At 34.6% G+C, this 18228-nt stretch overlaps 2 protein-coding genes across 2 annotated transcripts; both read left to right on the top strand.

Moving 5' to 3' along the window:
- Positions 1 to 992: 992 nt before the first annotated feature.
- On the top strand, positions 993 to 14279 carry PGO_020710 (serine/threonine protein kinase; the record flags this gene model as incomplete). Its single annotated transcript, XM_028685889.1, has 1 exon — positions 993 to 14279. One exon carries the CDS (start codon positions 993 to 995, stop codon positions 14277 to 14279), a length of 13287 nt encoding a protein of 4428 aa, XP_028541690.1.
- A 1410-nt stretch (positions 14280 to 15689) lies between these two features.
- Positions 15690 to 17180, top strand: PGO_020700 (hypothetical protein, conserved; the record flags this gene model as incomplete). The annotated part of the gene is made up of 1 exon (XM_028685888.1): positions 15690 to 17180. The coding sequence occupies one exon, from the start codon at positions 15690 to 15692 to the stop codon at positions 17178 to 17180; it is 1491 nt and encodes a 496-aa protein (XP_028541689.1).
- Positions 17181 to 18228: the final 1048 nt, after the last annotated feature.

Raw genomic sequence — 18228 nt, 5'->3', positions numbered from 1 at the left:
AGTATGCTTTTGACCTCCATCACTTCATCTGTACATTCTCCCGTTCGTCCATTTATCCGTCCATTCATTTGCCCTTCCGTTCATCCATTTGTCCCCCTGTTCACCTGCTGCACTGCATAAATTAATGTGCACAGAGCAGTATATACCGAGAATTAATCAAATAAGGTTTTTTTTCTTTTTTTTTCTTTTTTTTTCTTTTTTTTTCTTTTTTTTCTTATCCATTTTGAATACATTTTTGAAAAAGACGACATATCCAATAAATCCCGTCATGCTGCTCTTGATAGAGAGATGCTTATGAATAAGTATACCATCACATCAGTTCATAAATGAGGCAGTATTCATTTAAATTCATTAATTATGAATATGATGAATGGGAATATTATATGACTACCACGTGTCTACATTGCAAGGGAAAAGAAAAGACAAGACTGATGAACTATGCAACATTGTTATTATCTCTTGTTTTGAAACTTGGAGTAATTTTTTTTCCTTTTTTAATTCAAATACAAATGTTGCACTGATCAACAGTTGCTTCTTTCCTTTTGAACCGTTGTGTATTTCTTTTTCACAGCATATGATGTGTGCTTCTTCTTCCGATATCGAATACACAGTCCACGATTTTTATTTGATACACTTAGTGTAATTGACACGGTTAGTGCAATGCAATTTATGCAATTTGTGGAATTTGTTGAATTTGTGCAATATATGCAATTTTTTCAATTTTCCTAAGTTACATACAGTGAACCATGTACACACAACAAACCATGTACAAACAGCAAACCATGTACAAACAGCTCACAGATCCCTTAGAGAGAAACGCAGTTACGACCCTTATCATATTTTGTAATAAATACATGCACACTTCATTTTGAAAGAAAATCCATACCATTCCTATCACCATCACATCACAAGACGCACACGAAGCGCAGATATATGGACCAACAAACCAATCGCAGAAAAATAGCCAACTCCCTAAGATGCAAAAGAGAGAAATGGATTATCAATGCCATATAAGAAATGAAGAATTTAATAATATAAATAAAAGAATTAAAGATAAGTTTATGTTTGTGTATTTAATTGCTGTAGGGGGGTTTTCGTGCGTCTATAAAATTAAAAAGAAAGAGACAGGAAAAGGCAAACAAATCTCCAAACTAAACGGCAAACAAAAAGGCAAAGAAAAATATTACGCGCTGAAAAATGTTAAATTTTCAGCAAATGTGTTCAACTATGAGAAGAAAATTCTGCTTAACTTGAGAGAAGTGGAATGTTTAAATAAACTCAAAAATCACCCAAACATTGTAAGCATACATGAGTGCTGGCTCGAAGTGAGTGAGTGCTTTCCCCACCACAGGAAGGAAAAGAAGAACCTATTCATTTCCTTGTGTGCCGATAAGGATGTGGATGGGCAAAGTGATGAGCCGAATGAATTTCATAAAATAAGTGCAGTTTGCCAAACTTGTCAGACCCTCACATCACCGACACTCCACGACACAAATGTGGGACAGCCTTCTTCGCCCTCTCCGAAGCCCTACATTTTTCCAAGAGGAAGAAGAGAAAAGAAAAAAAAAAAAAACTACACCTGCAGCTACAATGTGAAGGGAACTAGCCAAAATGAGGAAATTGTGAAAAAAAAAAAAAAAAAAAAAATTGTGTGCAAAAATGGCCCAACTGGAAAAAATTTATATGAACAGTCAGAAAAAAAATACAAATGTGCAGGCTTAACTAGCGATTTCTTCGATCTGTATTACAATGAATTATATTTAATTAAAAAAAAAAAAAAAAAGAAATACAACTCTAGCAGGAGGAAAATTTTTCCAAAATTATGCACACACCTTTGGGGCAACGAAAATATATACGAAAAAAATATAAAAATTTTCGAGTCATCCGCTAACTCTGTTTTAAGCAATGAAAACTGTTGTAATGATAATACATTAAAGATTAAGACAATTCTGAATAAAAATTTGTCCCCTTTTGAGAGTATATCTAAGAAATTAGCATTTTACAAGAGTAGTGTTAGGAAAAAACGAATACCCCCTGATGATGTGAGTAGAGGGAAAAAATCGAACTCACATAGGACAAGAACAAAGGTAGGTACTTCCGCCGAGTCTACATATGTAGAAAAATACCAAGATGATGTGAAAATACATAGGAAGGAAACACTAGAAAGCATTTTAGAAAATGTTCGAAATAACGTTTCTGTAGGAGACAAGGTACAATGGTGCGAAGGAGAAGAACTTTTAGGATTCCCTCTTTGCATAAGACAAGCAGATCAGAAAGCAAAAAATGGCTTAAAACACAAATGTCGAGTTAGAGAGAACGAATCGAACACCTTACCCTTTGAGCGAAAGGGAATAATGGAAAAAGGGTTGCACAGAACTATGGGAAGCATAATGGCGAACAAAGAAAAGGATGAAAAGAAAAATATCACATTTGTCACAAAAAGTTGTTATACACATATTTGCAAAAATGGACAGAATTCATCATACATGGACAGTACGTACAAGATAATAAAAATTAAAAACGCTAGAGACATAGTGGAACATTTATTTTTAAAATGCCACAAGAGGAATAATGAACACGATTTCGGTTCATATAGTGGATCTATACAGATTGGAAATCATTTTGATATAGAACCATTTCAAAGGGAAGGTTATTTCTACACTTGCATTAAACATTGCTATGTGAAGGTAATGATAAACAATGGAAAAAGGACAGACATAATGAGGATCATCATTCGTGGAAATAACAGTCTCAACCATATAATGTATTTTAACTTAGTGGAAGAGAAAAACTTTATAAGAAATGTTATGAACGAAATAACATTACAAAAAAAAAGAAGAAAAGGAAGAGAATTGTACACTCGAAATAACGGCTATCGCAGTAATAACAGTGATACATATTGTGTAAATACGCATTTTTTGAGAAAGACAAAAACAACAATCTCTCATAAAAGATGTAATACACCAAGATTGAGTCCAGAATTATCATCTCTCCATTTAGGGAAAAAAAAAAAAAAAAAAAAATCAAGTAGACTTTTTTTAAACATAAAAATTTGCAAACTGATTGAGCATGTCTTGAATATTTATAACCCACGAAATGGTTGCTCCTGTGGGAGAAATGAAATGGTGAAAAATGATTTTTTTTTTAAAAATATTCCTTCACTAAAAAGGGTTCTCTCGCTAAAAAGAATTCCTTTACTAATTTTAAAAAATACAGAAGTTGATATAGATAAATTCCCTTACCGCCTTTTAGAAAAAAGAAAAAAAAAATTAACGAATAAAAGCTATCACTACAGGATGATGAAGTTACATGCACTCAGGATGTGCAGCATAAGGAGAAATGTAAAAATGGCGAATTTAAAAATGTTAGATCCAAATATAGGAGGAAACGTGTTCAGAAATATGGAAATTTTACATGAGCAAGTAGGAAGAAATGGTTCCGGAAGAATACTCGAGAATAATACTTGCATGCACATTAGGAAGTGTAACAAGACAAATAAATCATTCATGCAAGATAAGTTGGAACATGAGAATGTTTTAAACAAAAATGTTTTCTGCTTAAAAAACCAACCGGTTGAAGAATCCTCTAAAATGATGAAAACAACATGCTCATGTGAGTTGAAGAATTTATCTGATGGATGGGGGATGAAGAAGAAACTTAGTGTAAATAATATCCATACGGATTCATCGTGGCCCATTCGACTCAGCAAAAGAAGAACAACAATGATGACACAGCATGTGCAATTACAGAAGGAGAAGAAGAAGGAGAAGGAGGAGAAGAAGGAGGAGAAGAAGGAGAAGAAGGAGGAGAAGAAGGAGAAGAAGGAGGAGAAGAAGGAGAAGAAGGAGGAGAAGAAGGAGAAGAAGGAGGAGAAAAAGTTGGTAGACAATGGGAAGGACAATTCTATGAATAAAGCCACAATTTCTAAGGAAGAAAAAACAAATTGGAACCCTTTGGGGAGGGAAATTATCTATAAGATTGGAAGTATAGGAAATGATCGTAGTGTTTCATCTGATGGTACAACATCAAACAGTGCGATAAGAAACATGGGAAAGTCACACCAAAGGGTAGGAAGCATACATCATGAGAAATTCATAAAATTTCATTGCAATGACACATACTTTATTCACGAGCTGAAAATAATCATAAATGATAATACAATGAAAAAAAGGAAATTACCATGCTATAAGATAGACATGTGGTACAATAACTACTATTTTAACAACATATTCAATTATAAGGAAACGCATGAATTGGTTACAAAAAAAAAAAAGGTTTCTGACATTATACTTTGCAATAGAAAGGATCTCAAAAATGAGAAAACATATTTAACGTTAATAAAAAGTACAACGAACTTATCGAATTGTAAAAAAAAAGGATTAAGAACACATGCTGATTTATTTTACACTAATAGAAGAAGAGAATTTAGCAAAATTATTAGAGGAAAGAGAACTATAGTGCAGTATGGTTATGATATAAATGGAAGAATATCAATGCCTTTTGAGAAAAAGAAGACGAAAAATCTGAGTAAGGGTTATTACTACCACAACAAAATGATGGATACCCACATGTTAGAACCATTTTTGGAAAAGAAAGAACATATAAATAGCAAGACAAAGCAGAGAAGAAAAAATGGCAAGAACGAATCTTTCAACAGCAAGGAGAAGATAACGCAGAAGAATTGTCACTCGCATAGGACCTCTTCTAAGGGATACAACAAAATGGAGAACCATAGTGATGAGATGAATGAAGAGATATATAAAAAACAGAGGAAACAATCTCCCAAGTGGAGTAGCAAACATTTCTCCAAATACTTTAAGAGAAAGAGCCCACATCTGTTTACAATTCTTACGAATGGTAATAGGAAGAGCAAGATTGTTGACAGGAAGAACTGCAAACAATTGAAAGGGAATATGCATTACAGAGAGAAAAGCACTGTCACAAAGGATCTCAACAGAAACGGAACAATGGTATTTTCATCATTTCCAAAAATGGAAAATTACATGGGATGTTATAGTGGCAGCGTCAAGGGCATGTGTGATGGTAGCATAATAACCAGTAGAGATCGAGGTTGCGAAGTAAGAAGTGGCGTGAGAAGTGGGAGAAGGGAAGAACCAAGTGGCATCAATTACTGCAACTGGAACTGCTATTATTACGACTGTGCAAGAAAGGTTTTCATTTTTTTACTTGTGGGAAGGAGAAAAGTGACAAATCCTCACACACATTCAGAAGACCAAATGGGTGTTGAAAACAGTGGGAGAGGAGAGAGAAACCTTTTTCTGTACACAAATGTCGACTCATTTGAGAGAAGCATGCGAAGGAGCTGCCCTATATACTCAGATAGTAGTTACAATATGAACGTGAAGAAGAGCAATAGGAAGAGCAGTAGGAAGAGCAGTAGTATGAGCAATAGGAAGAGCAGTAGGAAGAGCAGTAGGATGAGCAGTAGCATGAGCAGTAGGAAGAGCAGTAGGAAGAGCAGTAAGACCGCTAATTTTAGGTCTGTTGGCAGAAGTAGGAAAATATTTCACAGGTATTATTCGCTCTATTTTTGGAAATGGATAAAGGTTTTTATATTTTGGAATGAACAAATGAGGAGGAGGAGAATCCTTAACAAGACGACACTGCAACATATCATTAGTGAGACATATCGAAAAATAACCATATCAACATATTTGCTAAGAATTAGGAGAGCAGAAAATATATATGGAAATGCACATTTTCTAGATTTGTATATTTCTCGTAGCGTTAGAAAGGGAAGAGAAAGAGAATTCATACCTTTTGTAAAAATAACAAGACAAAATTGTTACTACAGTGGCAGAAGTGTAAAAAACAATTATTTTGTAAGGAACAAGGCCTTTTATTACTACATGCTTAGCTGTTTGTGCAAGGTAAAAAACAATTGGTATTTCTCCAGCGATTGTGAATGTAACAATTACAACACTTTGCTAAGAACTGTACGGGTGAAGTTATACCGTTTTGGAATTTACACAGATATTCTTGTCATTTGCACTTTGAAGTTTTTTAGGGGATTTTACGTGTTCAACAAAGCGTTTAAGAGGCATTTCCAGAGGAAGGAATCTCGCACAAAGGGGGGAAGAAGCGAAAATAGATTCAAAAGTAGAGGCGAATGTAGATTCAAAAGTAGATTCGAATGTAGACGCGAGAGTGCATGCAGGATCGAGTGCGGTGGTGTGCACCGGTGCAGGCACGACGACTGCAAACGAAGCGCCCAGTTTTTTCTGTGCTGTGTGAAGTGCTGTAAGATATTCACCTCGAAGTTTTACACTCTCCTTCTGACCAAAGTGAAGAGTCTGCAAGCAGAATTAATGAAGTTACTAAGTACAATGGAGAAAAAATATTTGAACAAGTTAAAACACGATGAAAATAGATATTTTAGGAACTTTTTTAAGCAAAATTTATACTGTTTCATGAGGGATGAAAATTTTTTGAAAAATAAAAAAGATTTGTTAAGTTTGTGCAGAACATTTTACAGTAGAAATGCTAACATTGCTTTGATGGAGGAGCTGAAGAATTTTTCTAATTCAACTATACACGTTTGCAATTACTTCGAAATTGTAGATATAGTTAATGAAGTAGTTACAGGAATAGGAGACACCGAGAGAAAGGGAGATCACTCTCCTTATGCCTTTCTCTCAATTTCTCCACTGGTTGTAAGGAAAGAAAAAAGAACACAATTGGGGTACAGTAGAGGTATACACATTCCAAACAGGATTGTAAGAAGAGGAAGAAGTTGGATTTCGAAGGGATTTGAATCAACTTATTTCTCAAAACAATATAATAATAACATGCATGAAACCAAAATTGAAAGAGGAAATCATATTTTTTTTATTGAAAACATAATTAACTTTCTTAATTGCATCAGTCTCCTGAGAAAGGTACCTTCTGAAGAGAAGAAAACTCTTATAGTTGACGTAACATCTACAGAGGAAGAAATAATAAATAACTGTTTTGTACATAATTTTTGTAATTATTTTATATACTTTTTATATTATGTAACAAAAATAAGATGGAAAAAAATTTACCATGTAGATGCAGCTACTTTGCTACAGTTAGTGAATGTAGACATTGTTAGAAGAACAAGCACGGATATTTCCTTTAGTATTACATCTATAAGCACCTCTATGTTCAGATTCAATTTGTACTTATTGTTTAAGAAGTTCCTTCAGAAGGAATTGCATTTTTATGAAAATCCTTATTCTCAGAGATCAAAGGGAGGAGAAGAGGGGGGGATCATGGAGTACCTAGGCAACAAGAGGAACAAAATTAACCATACGAAGAAAGAAGTAAATTATGATTCTTGTAAAATTATCTTAAAGTTTAGAAGCGTCCTTTACATTTATCACTACAATGCCATCGTTGAATATTCCCGTGCATCTAGAAGCACCATAAGCTTGCTTCTGGAACATTGTCCCTTGGTATTTGAGCACCGTGTCAGGTTCCTTAAAGGTGAAAAAGATACCCAGAACGGTGGTTCAAGAAGTAGAAGCAGAATCGGAAGCAGAATGGGAAACAGAATCGGAAACAGAATCGGAAGTAGAGTCAGAAGCAGAGTCAGAAGCAGAGTCAGAAGCAGAGTCAGAAGCAGAGTCAGAAGTAGTGACACTGGCGTTGGGTTAGATAATAAACCGAGTGGTGGGCACCCCCAAATTTGGAATAAAATTTCGACAGGAAGAATAATTGGCGAAGACCCCATAAGGTTAAACGAAAGCGTTTGTAGAGTAACAAAAAACTATGACCAATTTAAACAGAGTAAATGTAAAAAGAAATGTCTTTTGAAAAAAAAACAGAAAAGATTAGAAGATGCACGCTTTGTACACAGCATTATACAAATACCTACGTGTCGTCTTCTGCATCTAACTGTTGCAAGAATGATCTACAAAAATGGTAGAAATTATATTATCTTAGTTATTTTGAAAAGAGAAAAACATGCCTTTCAATGTGTCCATTTACCGCAAATAAATCGAACATGTCTGCCAATACTGAAAGCATACAATATAGAAAAAAGTAAAAGAAATGACAGAAAAGGAATGGTTACTTGGGAATGCTGTACAAATAGATGCAATGATCATGTGGATACTCTCATGAAGTATTCACATATTGATGTGATGCGTTGTCCAAGAGGTTTTACTTGGAAGAAACTAAGGAGTGTGCTTTTTGCAAAATTTCTCCTTATTCAAATGGAATCCTCCAAATGTATGTGTTCTTGCAGGGGTGGAGAAGTGGGTAGAGAAAGGGGTGGAGAAGTGGGTAAAGAAAGGGGTGAAGAAATAGATGAAGAAAGGGGCGACAAAATGGATGACGTGGTGGATGGCTTGGTCAATGTCCACCCCAAGAAGGGCGGGCCGCATAATGTTGAAAGGAAAAAACGAGAATTCTTAAAGAACAATATGGCATATTTAAAAAAGAGGAAAAATGAAAGAACGAGGAGAGAAGCGTTTCAAAAGTTTTTCGATAACATTGAGTATTCATCAGAAAGTGAGGATTTCAAAATTGTCTTTCAAAGTAGTAGTAATGACAAAGAAAACAAACCTGCGAAGGTAACCAACACGAAGAAGAGAATTAATGAGCAATTAAAAATGGACTGTATGCTGAAGAGTAAGAAGAAGAGGAAACAAAGGAAGGAAGAAAAAAAAAACGTCACAAAATCCAAGTGCCGAATGGGTAAAATATTATTACAAAGAAAAGAAATTAAAAAATGTGTACGAGAAAAAAATTGTAACACTGAGTTTACTATTAGTAAGAGAAACAAAAGTGATTCATGCTTATGTCACTTCTTGAAGTGCCCAAACCAGAAACATAGATACAGCATCATCTACTCAGGGTTTCCGAAGAAATGGATTCATAGTAAAGGTGATATATCATATGATTCGTGTTGTTCATGTGAAGGAGTACGCTGTTACAACACACCAAAGGAATGTAATACAAGGGTTTACAGAGCTAATAACACACACATGGTGATAACAAGCACCCATAATCACAACATGCATGGTTGTGAAGAGAATAAATTAGTAAGACAAGCAAAAGTTTTCAATTACTTCGATAATTTTCACAGGGATTGGGTTCTTGAAAATGAACTAGCGAAATTTTCACGTAATTGGAAGAATGGGCAGCACATTGAGCGTCATAATGGGCAGCACTGTAGGCACGTCTGGCACCAGAGCCCACATTTTTGTTTCAAAGGAAAATCTTTCCATTTAGAAGAAATAAGAAGAAGACATCTGGGTGATGCATTAGAGCCCATCAACAGACAACAACTTTCAACGCAGTTACAAAGTCTTTACACAGTTAGAGTAAATAACAAAGCATGTCGATGTTGCACAGGAAGAAGGCATCATAACATTTGTTGTGACAACAAATGTGCAAATGAGAAAGAACTACATCATGCGAACATGTACAATTTGTCTGCATCTTTGGAGGAGGAGCAGGATAAATGGATAAAAATTAGCCTGAACAGTTCATGCGATTCAACATATAATGCAGAAAATACAGAAAGGAATTGTACTAGTGTGGATTATCACCTTTCATGTGTAGACAATAGTATGCCAAGAAGCCGCAATCCTGAATTGGACTCTTTAGATAATCCAAATTCGGAGAGGAGAGAATATCAAATGAGTCATCAGAACACGCACTTTTACGATGATTCCATAAGAGATCGCATAAGAAGAAAAGGAGTGAAAGAAAAAAATAAAAAGAGAATGAAGGATGAAATGATTATTGCAGATCGACACGTATCAGTGGTAGAAAGAGAGAATTTGTCCTTTCCTAACAAAAGCAGGAACCTTGTCAAATTTTTAAAAAAAAGAAAAATAATTAAAAAAGTATGCGAAGTAAAAAAGACAGGTTCAGATTCTAGGTTGGCACGCGGGGATTATATACACAAAGCAGATGTAACAAAATGGATACCATTAAGCATGAGTGGCTTGGATGAAGAGGAGTTCTACGACATCGAAGAGACGTACTTCCACCGTGGAAGAATAACACACGTGAAGAGGATGCAAGAAATGAAAAGAAAAAACCAAACGACCACTCCGGTGCAAATTCGAAGGGGTGGAGAAACACAGAAGAGAACTAAGCGAATTTACAAAATGGAGGAAGACAAAACAGGAGAGTACAAAACGGGAGAGGACCAAACAGGAGAGGACAAAACGGGAGAGGACCAAACAGGAGAAGACAAATCATGGTTGCATAAAATCGTCTACCAGAAGACGCTGGATGTAGGTTCATACGTGGAGGACACAGATAGTGAAAATTCATGTAGTGAGGGAGAGGTGGTAGAAGAAGCGAGGAAAGAAAGATCACATACTATGCAGTTCCATGAAAGGGAAAAAGGAAGAAAAAATAAAGAATATTCAAAAAATAACATTCATAAAAATGATTTTGTGAAAAATATTTCGGCACGTATAGGAAGAATGGAATTTTTAAAAAATTTAATAAATACATTCACAATTTTTTATGAGGGACTTAAAATGTGTAAAATGAATGGATTATTATTTCATTGCAAGTTTGTAACATGTGAAATGGTGCATTCCTCATTCCCTTTTCCCGTTTTGCGCGGAGAGACTTATTTGAAGTATTCTTCTTTCAAAAATGGAACATTTGCGCGATCTAATCATTGTAGAAAATTTTTAATAAAGAATGAATATGGTACAGGTGAGACGGAGTATAACTTTTTTTTGGACAGTTTTATGAACGATAAGTTTGGATCCGATGGTTATGAAACTATTGTTATCATGAATAACTTGAATTATGAGAGAAAAGTAAATCGTTCTTATAATGACAGATTTGAAGACAAAAGTTGGAACACATCACTGTCACCATCACCTCTTTGGAGATATAACTATCGTTACAACAACACGTATGGTAGATGCAGAATCTGTGATGAGATAAATACAGTAGAAATCATGATCCCGTATGTGATGTATGATAAAAGTAAAATCATTGCTAAGAATCAACATACATTAAAAAAAATAATTTGCAAAAAAAGCAAGACTCATATGGAAAAGACAAGAATGAGGAATCGAATGCAACATAGATCTGACATGAATAAAAAAACACATGCACCATTTCTATCTAAATGTGCAGCAGACACTTTACTCAAGGGAGGACTAGGACGTGGACGTCATAATCGAAAGGAACAGCATCACACTAAATTTTGGATTTACAAAATGATGGGGAAGACAAAAAGTAGTAGTACCTCCATCATGTTATGCAGAAAAGGCTATTATCAATGGGTGAAGAAGGGTGGTGTCCCATTAAATATATCAAGTTATACATATCATTATTTGCATTCCTGGTATTTCTTGAAAAGATACATTTATTATTTGAAAAGCAGATCTTTTACATGCAATCGCCCATCCATCATATATTGGAATTCTACAAGGAATTGCTCGGTTCGCTCATTAAGAATCTTTTTCTCTCGTGCTGTTATTCATCACCATGTGGGTCCGAATTATTTCACTGCAATGGAATATGATGATAGTGAAGAAGAAAGGGGGAGGGATATTGGAACAGTAACAAAAGTTGCCCTCACTTCAAATCATCATAAGCATGTTATTAGTGATGATCGATGCATGATGAATGGTGATTTATCGAATGAGACACAATTTGAAGAACTGTTTAACCAGCAACATTTGATTGAATGTAATTTAAATCCATTTGATAGGAAGATAAGAAATATATTACATAAAGTGAAAAGGAAGAATACTACTTGTAGAAGGGAAGTTAATCAGGAGAGACAAAGACATACCCAAGAGAAAAAATTCAAAAATTTTGGGAAAAATCAAAATGTTGGAGAGTTTTGTATAAAAATAAATAAAAAAGAGAGAAAGAAATGTACTATGAAGGGGAGGGAAAAGGAGAGAAAGAAATGCACTATGAAGGGGAGGGAAAAGGAGAGAAAGAAATGTACGATGAAGGGGAGGAAAAAATACAAATTCAATTTATACATAAGAATGGAATATTGTAACAAAACCCTGGAAAATTACATAAGCAAAAGATCGTACATAAATTTTAATAGAAATAAAGAAATTATACATATGATTATTATAGGATTACATTACATTCATAAGAACAATATCATGCATCGAGATTTGAAGCCATCGAATATATTCATATGTGATAATAACATTGTAAAAATTGGTGATTTTGGATTGGCATCTTATGATAGTTTCGAAGGGAATCGCAAGTGGGATATTCATTCACCAGACAGTTTAGATCCTAAAGATCCTGTCGATGTGAAGGTACATGTGAGAGGAAGCCAAATGAATGAACCAATAATTTATGAGCAGAAATCGAGAAAAGCTATGAAACCATGTGATAATCAAAATATCTCAAAAGTGAAAGAAGACGTTCAAAAAACTGGTTCTTTTTCTGAGGACAAAAAGGTAGATACACACTGTGAGTCAAATTTTTACACTACTAGAGAAATAGACATGAAAGATGTAGCACGAAATTGGGTAAAAATTTCCAAACCTAAAGAGGCAAAAGTAAGGAAGAAAGATAATTTTATATTCACAAGATTAGAAACAAAAAGAAAAATGTACGACGAATATATAGATGTACAAGTACAAGAAGCTGAGGCGAAGAAGATAAATATCTTCCTGAAAGGTGAATCCAGTAGCGATACTGTGTTGCCACCACACACGGAGATCCCTACTCAGAAGTGCAATTTGCCAAACAAAGTAGAGAATAGAATATTGTGCAAACTTGAGAACATCGAGGGAGTACTTTCCTTGTGCCAAACTGAGCGGTTTGTTGCGGGTCCCCCGAGCGAGATGAGTTCAGGCAGGAGTAACCAACAGAAGGGCGGAGCAAAAATGGAGATGGGAACGGGAAAGATACCACAAACGAGAGAACAATCGCAAACGGGAGAGAGGTCACAAACGAGAGAAAAATCACAAACGAGAGAACAATCACAAACGAGAGAACAATCACAAACGAGAGAACAATCACGGACGAGAGGGAAGAACCCTATTTTTGATGACCAGACTGATGATTTAAAGAAGGCAACAGATTTTACTCCCACACTTGAACACACGTCTGATGCAAAAAGGAAGAGTGAGACACATTATGATTCTATCCTTAATAATAACGCTTTGTTATTGACAGATGGTGCGAAAAAACAAGTGGATCGTCACCAAGAGATGCCACTTGACACCGCTCCTAAAGGCACCACTCCAAAAAAAGGGAAGATTTGTCTTCCATCAAGTGAAACATATTTGGGTAATAGCAAAGAGCAGTTTCAGAGTCTTAACGCCGTTACTTCTAAAGATCACCCTCTTTGCAAAGAGACTAAATTGGAGAAAGATACAAATAGAGAAAAGTTCCTTTTTGGAGATCAGCACCACTGTCAGAAGAATGGAAGCACGTATGGGAGGAGTCTATCCAATGCTCTATTATGGAGCACTACGAGCGGTTCTAAAAGTGGCCACAAAAGGGTCAATAGAAGCAACCATAGAAGCGGCTCTACTATCACACCTGATGGAGAGAAGGAAAGACAAAATAGCCAACTGAATGGAAATCCAAAGGTGAAAGTGCAAGGCGACAACAAGCACACTCGTGTCTGCATCCATGAGGGAATATCCTTTACCAATCTGATGAAGAGACTTCTTTTTTTACCTCACCTAAAGTGGGAATGGAATATTCTCTGTAATAAGAAGGTAATGAACATACAAACAGCGAATGAAACAGATTTGAAAAGTAGAAAAACCAGAAAATATAGATCCATGTTTCGAAGGAACCATTTGAAGAATACATCTGATGATGGTTATCACCTCACAAATGATAAAGACAAAAAGGAATGGAAGCGAAAAGAAAAAAAAAGAAAAAAAAAAAAATTCGAAAATTATAGCTATGGAAAGGAAAAACTGGACTATGAATCAAATAACAGTAGTAATCACACAAGAAATGAGAGAGAATCATGTTACCACACCTTTGGCATAGGAACAAAAATGTATTCAGCCCCAGAACAACTGATGGGATACAAATATAACAAAGCTGTCGATATGTTTTCTCTTGGGTTGATAATAGTGGACTTATTCACGTGGACAGGAACAAATATGGAAAGAACTGAAATTCTTTGTAAGGCAAGACAGAGAATTTTACCTGACCTGTTAATAAAGAAACATCCAAATGTAGCCAAATTGTGTAAGAATCTGTTATCTCCAGATTATAAATTCCGTTTTACATCAGAAGATTTGTATAATCAAATTATATCTACAGGGGATGTATTTTCCGCTACACCACGAGGTTTGTAAACACGTCTGGAGTACGGGGAGGAGGGGGGGGAGAAAAAAAAAAAACAAAAAAGAACACATTTAAGAATACATTTAAGAACACATTTAAGAACACATTTAAGAACACATTTAAGAACACATTTAAGAACACATTTAAGAACACATTTAAGAATACACTTTTGTGTTTCATTTTTCAATACAACCCGGAGATTTCACACAAGACGTTCCTGTACACAAGAACGCAGCAATGTAGTAATACAAAAACAGATGCAGAGTAACAGACACAACACGTGTAAAGCGGAGCTCATGAGAGCAATCTGTAATTTTGAATTCCCTGCAAGTGATAATTTTTTTTTTTTTTTAATCCACCGTTTATAAACATGAATGGGTGGTACATACGGTATGCATATATATATATATATATCCCACTACACCTTTATGATATTATACACTTTTTTTTTTTTTTAATTTTTTGAAAATAAACTTTTTATTCTTTTTTCGAGGGAAGAAAAAGGAAAAGAGGGGGGGTGGGGGGGGGGTAGGGGTGTTTCATTCTCTTTTCTCAGTTTTGAACATTAGTTGAACATCTTCACATGCTATAATTACTGATTTACCATGTGAGATTAGAAGTCGTTTGGGTGAGAGTAGATGTAAGAGAGAGTAAACTTTTTTTCTGTGTACAAGAATTTTTAACTAGCAAAGTGTGAAAAAAAGTTTTTCCAGATTAAATGTATAGATAACATAAAATCCAGTGTAACTAAATAGGAAGAACGAATAAACCAAAACGGTATAAAAATGGCACATGAAAAAATTACAAAAAAGGAAAAAAAAAAAAAAAAAAAAAAAAAAAAAAAGTATCCAGATATTGTCATAAAAAATGCGATACATATGGCACAACTTGTGTGAAAATGCTCCAGTAGATATCCAAGTTTTGTTGGGAGAGAAAGAAAAAAAAAAAAAAAAAAAAAAATTGCATGTTTGAAATGAATAATTTTTTAAGATGCTACTATCCCTTGGTCCTCATTTTTGAATACAACAACATTTTTAAGATAAAAAAAAAAAAAAGAAGCAGCGGGAGTGGAAGTGCAATGTACTGGAAAAACGCCATAAATTCTTGCACATGGAAACTATTGAGATTGGAATTTGAAGATTTTTCAGTTTTGTCCCATTATAAGCCTAGGTGAGTTAAAATAAAACACTTTTTTTTTTTTTTTCTTCTTTTTTTTCTCCTTCTTTTTCTCCTTTTTTTTCCTCCTTTTTCCCCCCAATTTCCCTTGGCTTCTTTACCGGGGCGGACACCGACAAGTTCCAATAAGGACATTTCTTTACATGTCTAATTGAACGAGATGATAATGAACTCGCTTGGGTGGGAAGCAGATGTGGATAAACACATGGACAGATAGATTCATAATATTATGATATGGATGTAAAATGACTTACAGAAAGTCTCTGAGAGGTACACCTCTTCTTCTGTCGCTATCTCTGCTGCAGCTGTCATTGTTGCTTGTAGTGCTTATACTGGTAGTGCGACATTCAGAGTGCCATTATGGCATATTCGATGAGGAGGAATCAAAATTGGCAAAACTAAAAAAACTGATAAACAAGAAAATCAAATTCGACATTAATGACAAGCATCGAAAAATAGAAGAAAACGAGAGCGAAAACGAGAAGGAAAATGAGAAGGATCACATTTCATTCATATATATACACGAACTAACTCTTAACGATTATGTTGATTATGTCTTGAATAAGGCGAAGAATTATGATTGTGTCTTATTTTTAATAGATGTCGAGAGTTCTAATGGAGTTGCCAAGTTTGATAGGAGAAGCCTCATCTTACTAGAGTTATTTAACCGGGTTGCAAGAGAATACACTTGGGAGAATTTTCCTCTGTACAATGAGGGAGAAGTTGCAGATGGTACCTACTCGAGAGATGCTACCAATTCGAGAGATGCTACCAATTCGAGAGATGCTACCAATTCGAGAGATGCTACCAAATCGAGAGATACTCCGTTATACAGAAAAGGGAAAACTGCAGCTGTATGGGAGACTATTACAATTGCCAAGTCAACGATGAGAGACACGAACCCGAATGGATACGTGGATGTGAAAAGAGGAGGATACAAGCACAGATTGGCATTGCCCATTTTCTTTTTTTATGTGAATTTTCATAAACAAAACATGATCCCGTTGAAATATATGCACGGAGTCGACAGCATTCCAGAATTTGTATACATAGGGGAGAAGACATTCGAACATTCAGATCATTATGCAAGAATTCAACAGAATTTTATGTTGCAATATTATTTAAAGAATGTGAAACGGTTGAGTGAAAAAGAGAAAGGAAAACTAACCAACAAAGAGATTGAAGAATATTTTAAAGAATTTATATATGTGCATAATAATGACAAAACGGAGATGAAATATTTAGAAGGGTATTATTTTCAAAATATAAATATGTATCTCCTAATGGTTATTCTAATTGTGATATTTTCCATTTTGTATCTACTCTTACAATTATTGCAGAAATGGAACTGTTTTATGTTTATCTGTTCTTATATTTTGTATTTAACTTGCCTTAGTGGTATTTTCCATTGTTTAATTAACAAATCTGAGCTTTACAACACAACGAAAGATTTAGATTCTCTGCTTCATAAGTATGTCTATCGCTCTACTAGTGCACAGTATGTGTACGAAGGTGTTGCTTTTTCTCTTTTCATTTTTATTATTACTTTTGCATTTTTTCTCATATTTAAGTGTTCTACCAATAAATTTATGACACGTACCGGTAGAAATTTGTTTATTACCCTCCTTCTTCTTCTTACTTATGTTTCCCTCGACGTCATTCATGAAATTAATCTATACAAAGTATATTACTCAACTTATTTTTTCATCCCACCCGTGAAGTTTTTTCACAAGTAGTAAAAAGGTACTTATGCGAGGGAATTTTCCCTCAAATGTGTATTCCTTTTTTTTTTTTTTTTTTTTTTTTAAATACTCAATTTTTCATGCATATAACTGTGCATTGTGTTTTAAAAAAAAAAAAAAAAAAAAAAAAAAAAAGAAATCTGAACAAAAGATAATATGTAATAATATGTACAACCTCTTACACACATTTCCGTTATGACCAATTTTGAAAAAGAAAAAAATAATATTTGTAACAGATTATTTCCAGTGAGATCTTATCAATGTTTTGAAGAAATACAGTTGATCTGTTTTCACTTCTTCCTCTACATTTTTTTTATCACTTCCACATTTTTTATGCGAATGGAAAATGTGACGTGAATATTAACCCTACCTGAGTAAGTTTTTTTTTTTTTTTTTTCCTTTTTTAATTTCCAATCTCATTCCCACCTCAAGCCATACTACTGGTTTTTGCTCCCAAGGAAACATGTACTCTTTTCGCTTTAAAACGAAAATTTGCATTTGTCTTAGAGTGCAATAGTTGGCCATTGATCATATCATTTCACTGCATGCCGTGTGTTAAGCGGGGGTGAGTGTATCACTCATCATAGCTCATGCACAAGTGTAGTTAGAAGCAAAAGTGTAGTTTGAAGCAAAAGTGTAGTTTGAAGCAAAAGTGTAGTTTGAAGCAAAAGTGTAGTTTGAAGCAAAAGTGTAGTTAGAAGTAAAAGTGTAGTTTGAAGTAAAAGTGTAGTTAGAAGCAAAAGTGTAGTTAGAAGCAAAAGTGTAGTTAGAAGAACATGTGTGTGCATGACTTTTGCGCTTTCTTTTCTTCTCTCCTTTTTCTTCTCTCCTTTTTCTTCTCTCCTTTTTCTTCTCTCCTTTTTCTTCTCTCTTTTTTTTCATTTTCGCCATGTATAAGAACCCCCTTGGGGGAGGACGTACGAAAGTGTCTGCGATTACCCCACTAGTTACATTGGCAATTTCTCAATTTGTATTACGTTCGATTGAATGCTTACTTTTTTTTTTTTTTTTTCTGTTTGTAAAGAACACAGGTATAAAGGAT

The sequence above is a fragment of the Plasmodium gonderi genome, assembly GCF_002157705.1.
Source record: "Plasmodium gonderi DNA, contig: Chr02, whole genome shotgun sequence".
Classification (NCBI taxonomy): Eukaryota; Apicomplexa; class Aconoidasida; order Haemosporida; family Plasmodiidae; genus Plasmodium; species Plasmodium gonderi.
Note: the sequence above shows the minus strand (reverse complement) of the source record. Positions and strands in the feature narration are given on the sequence as shown.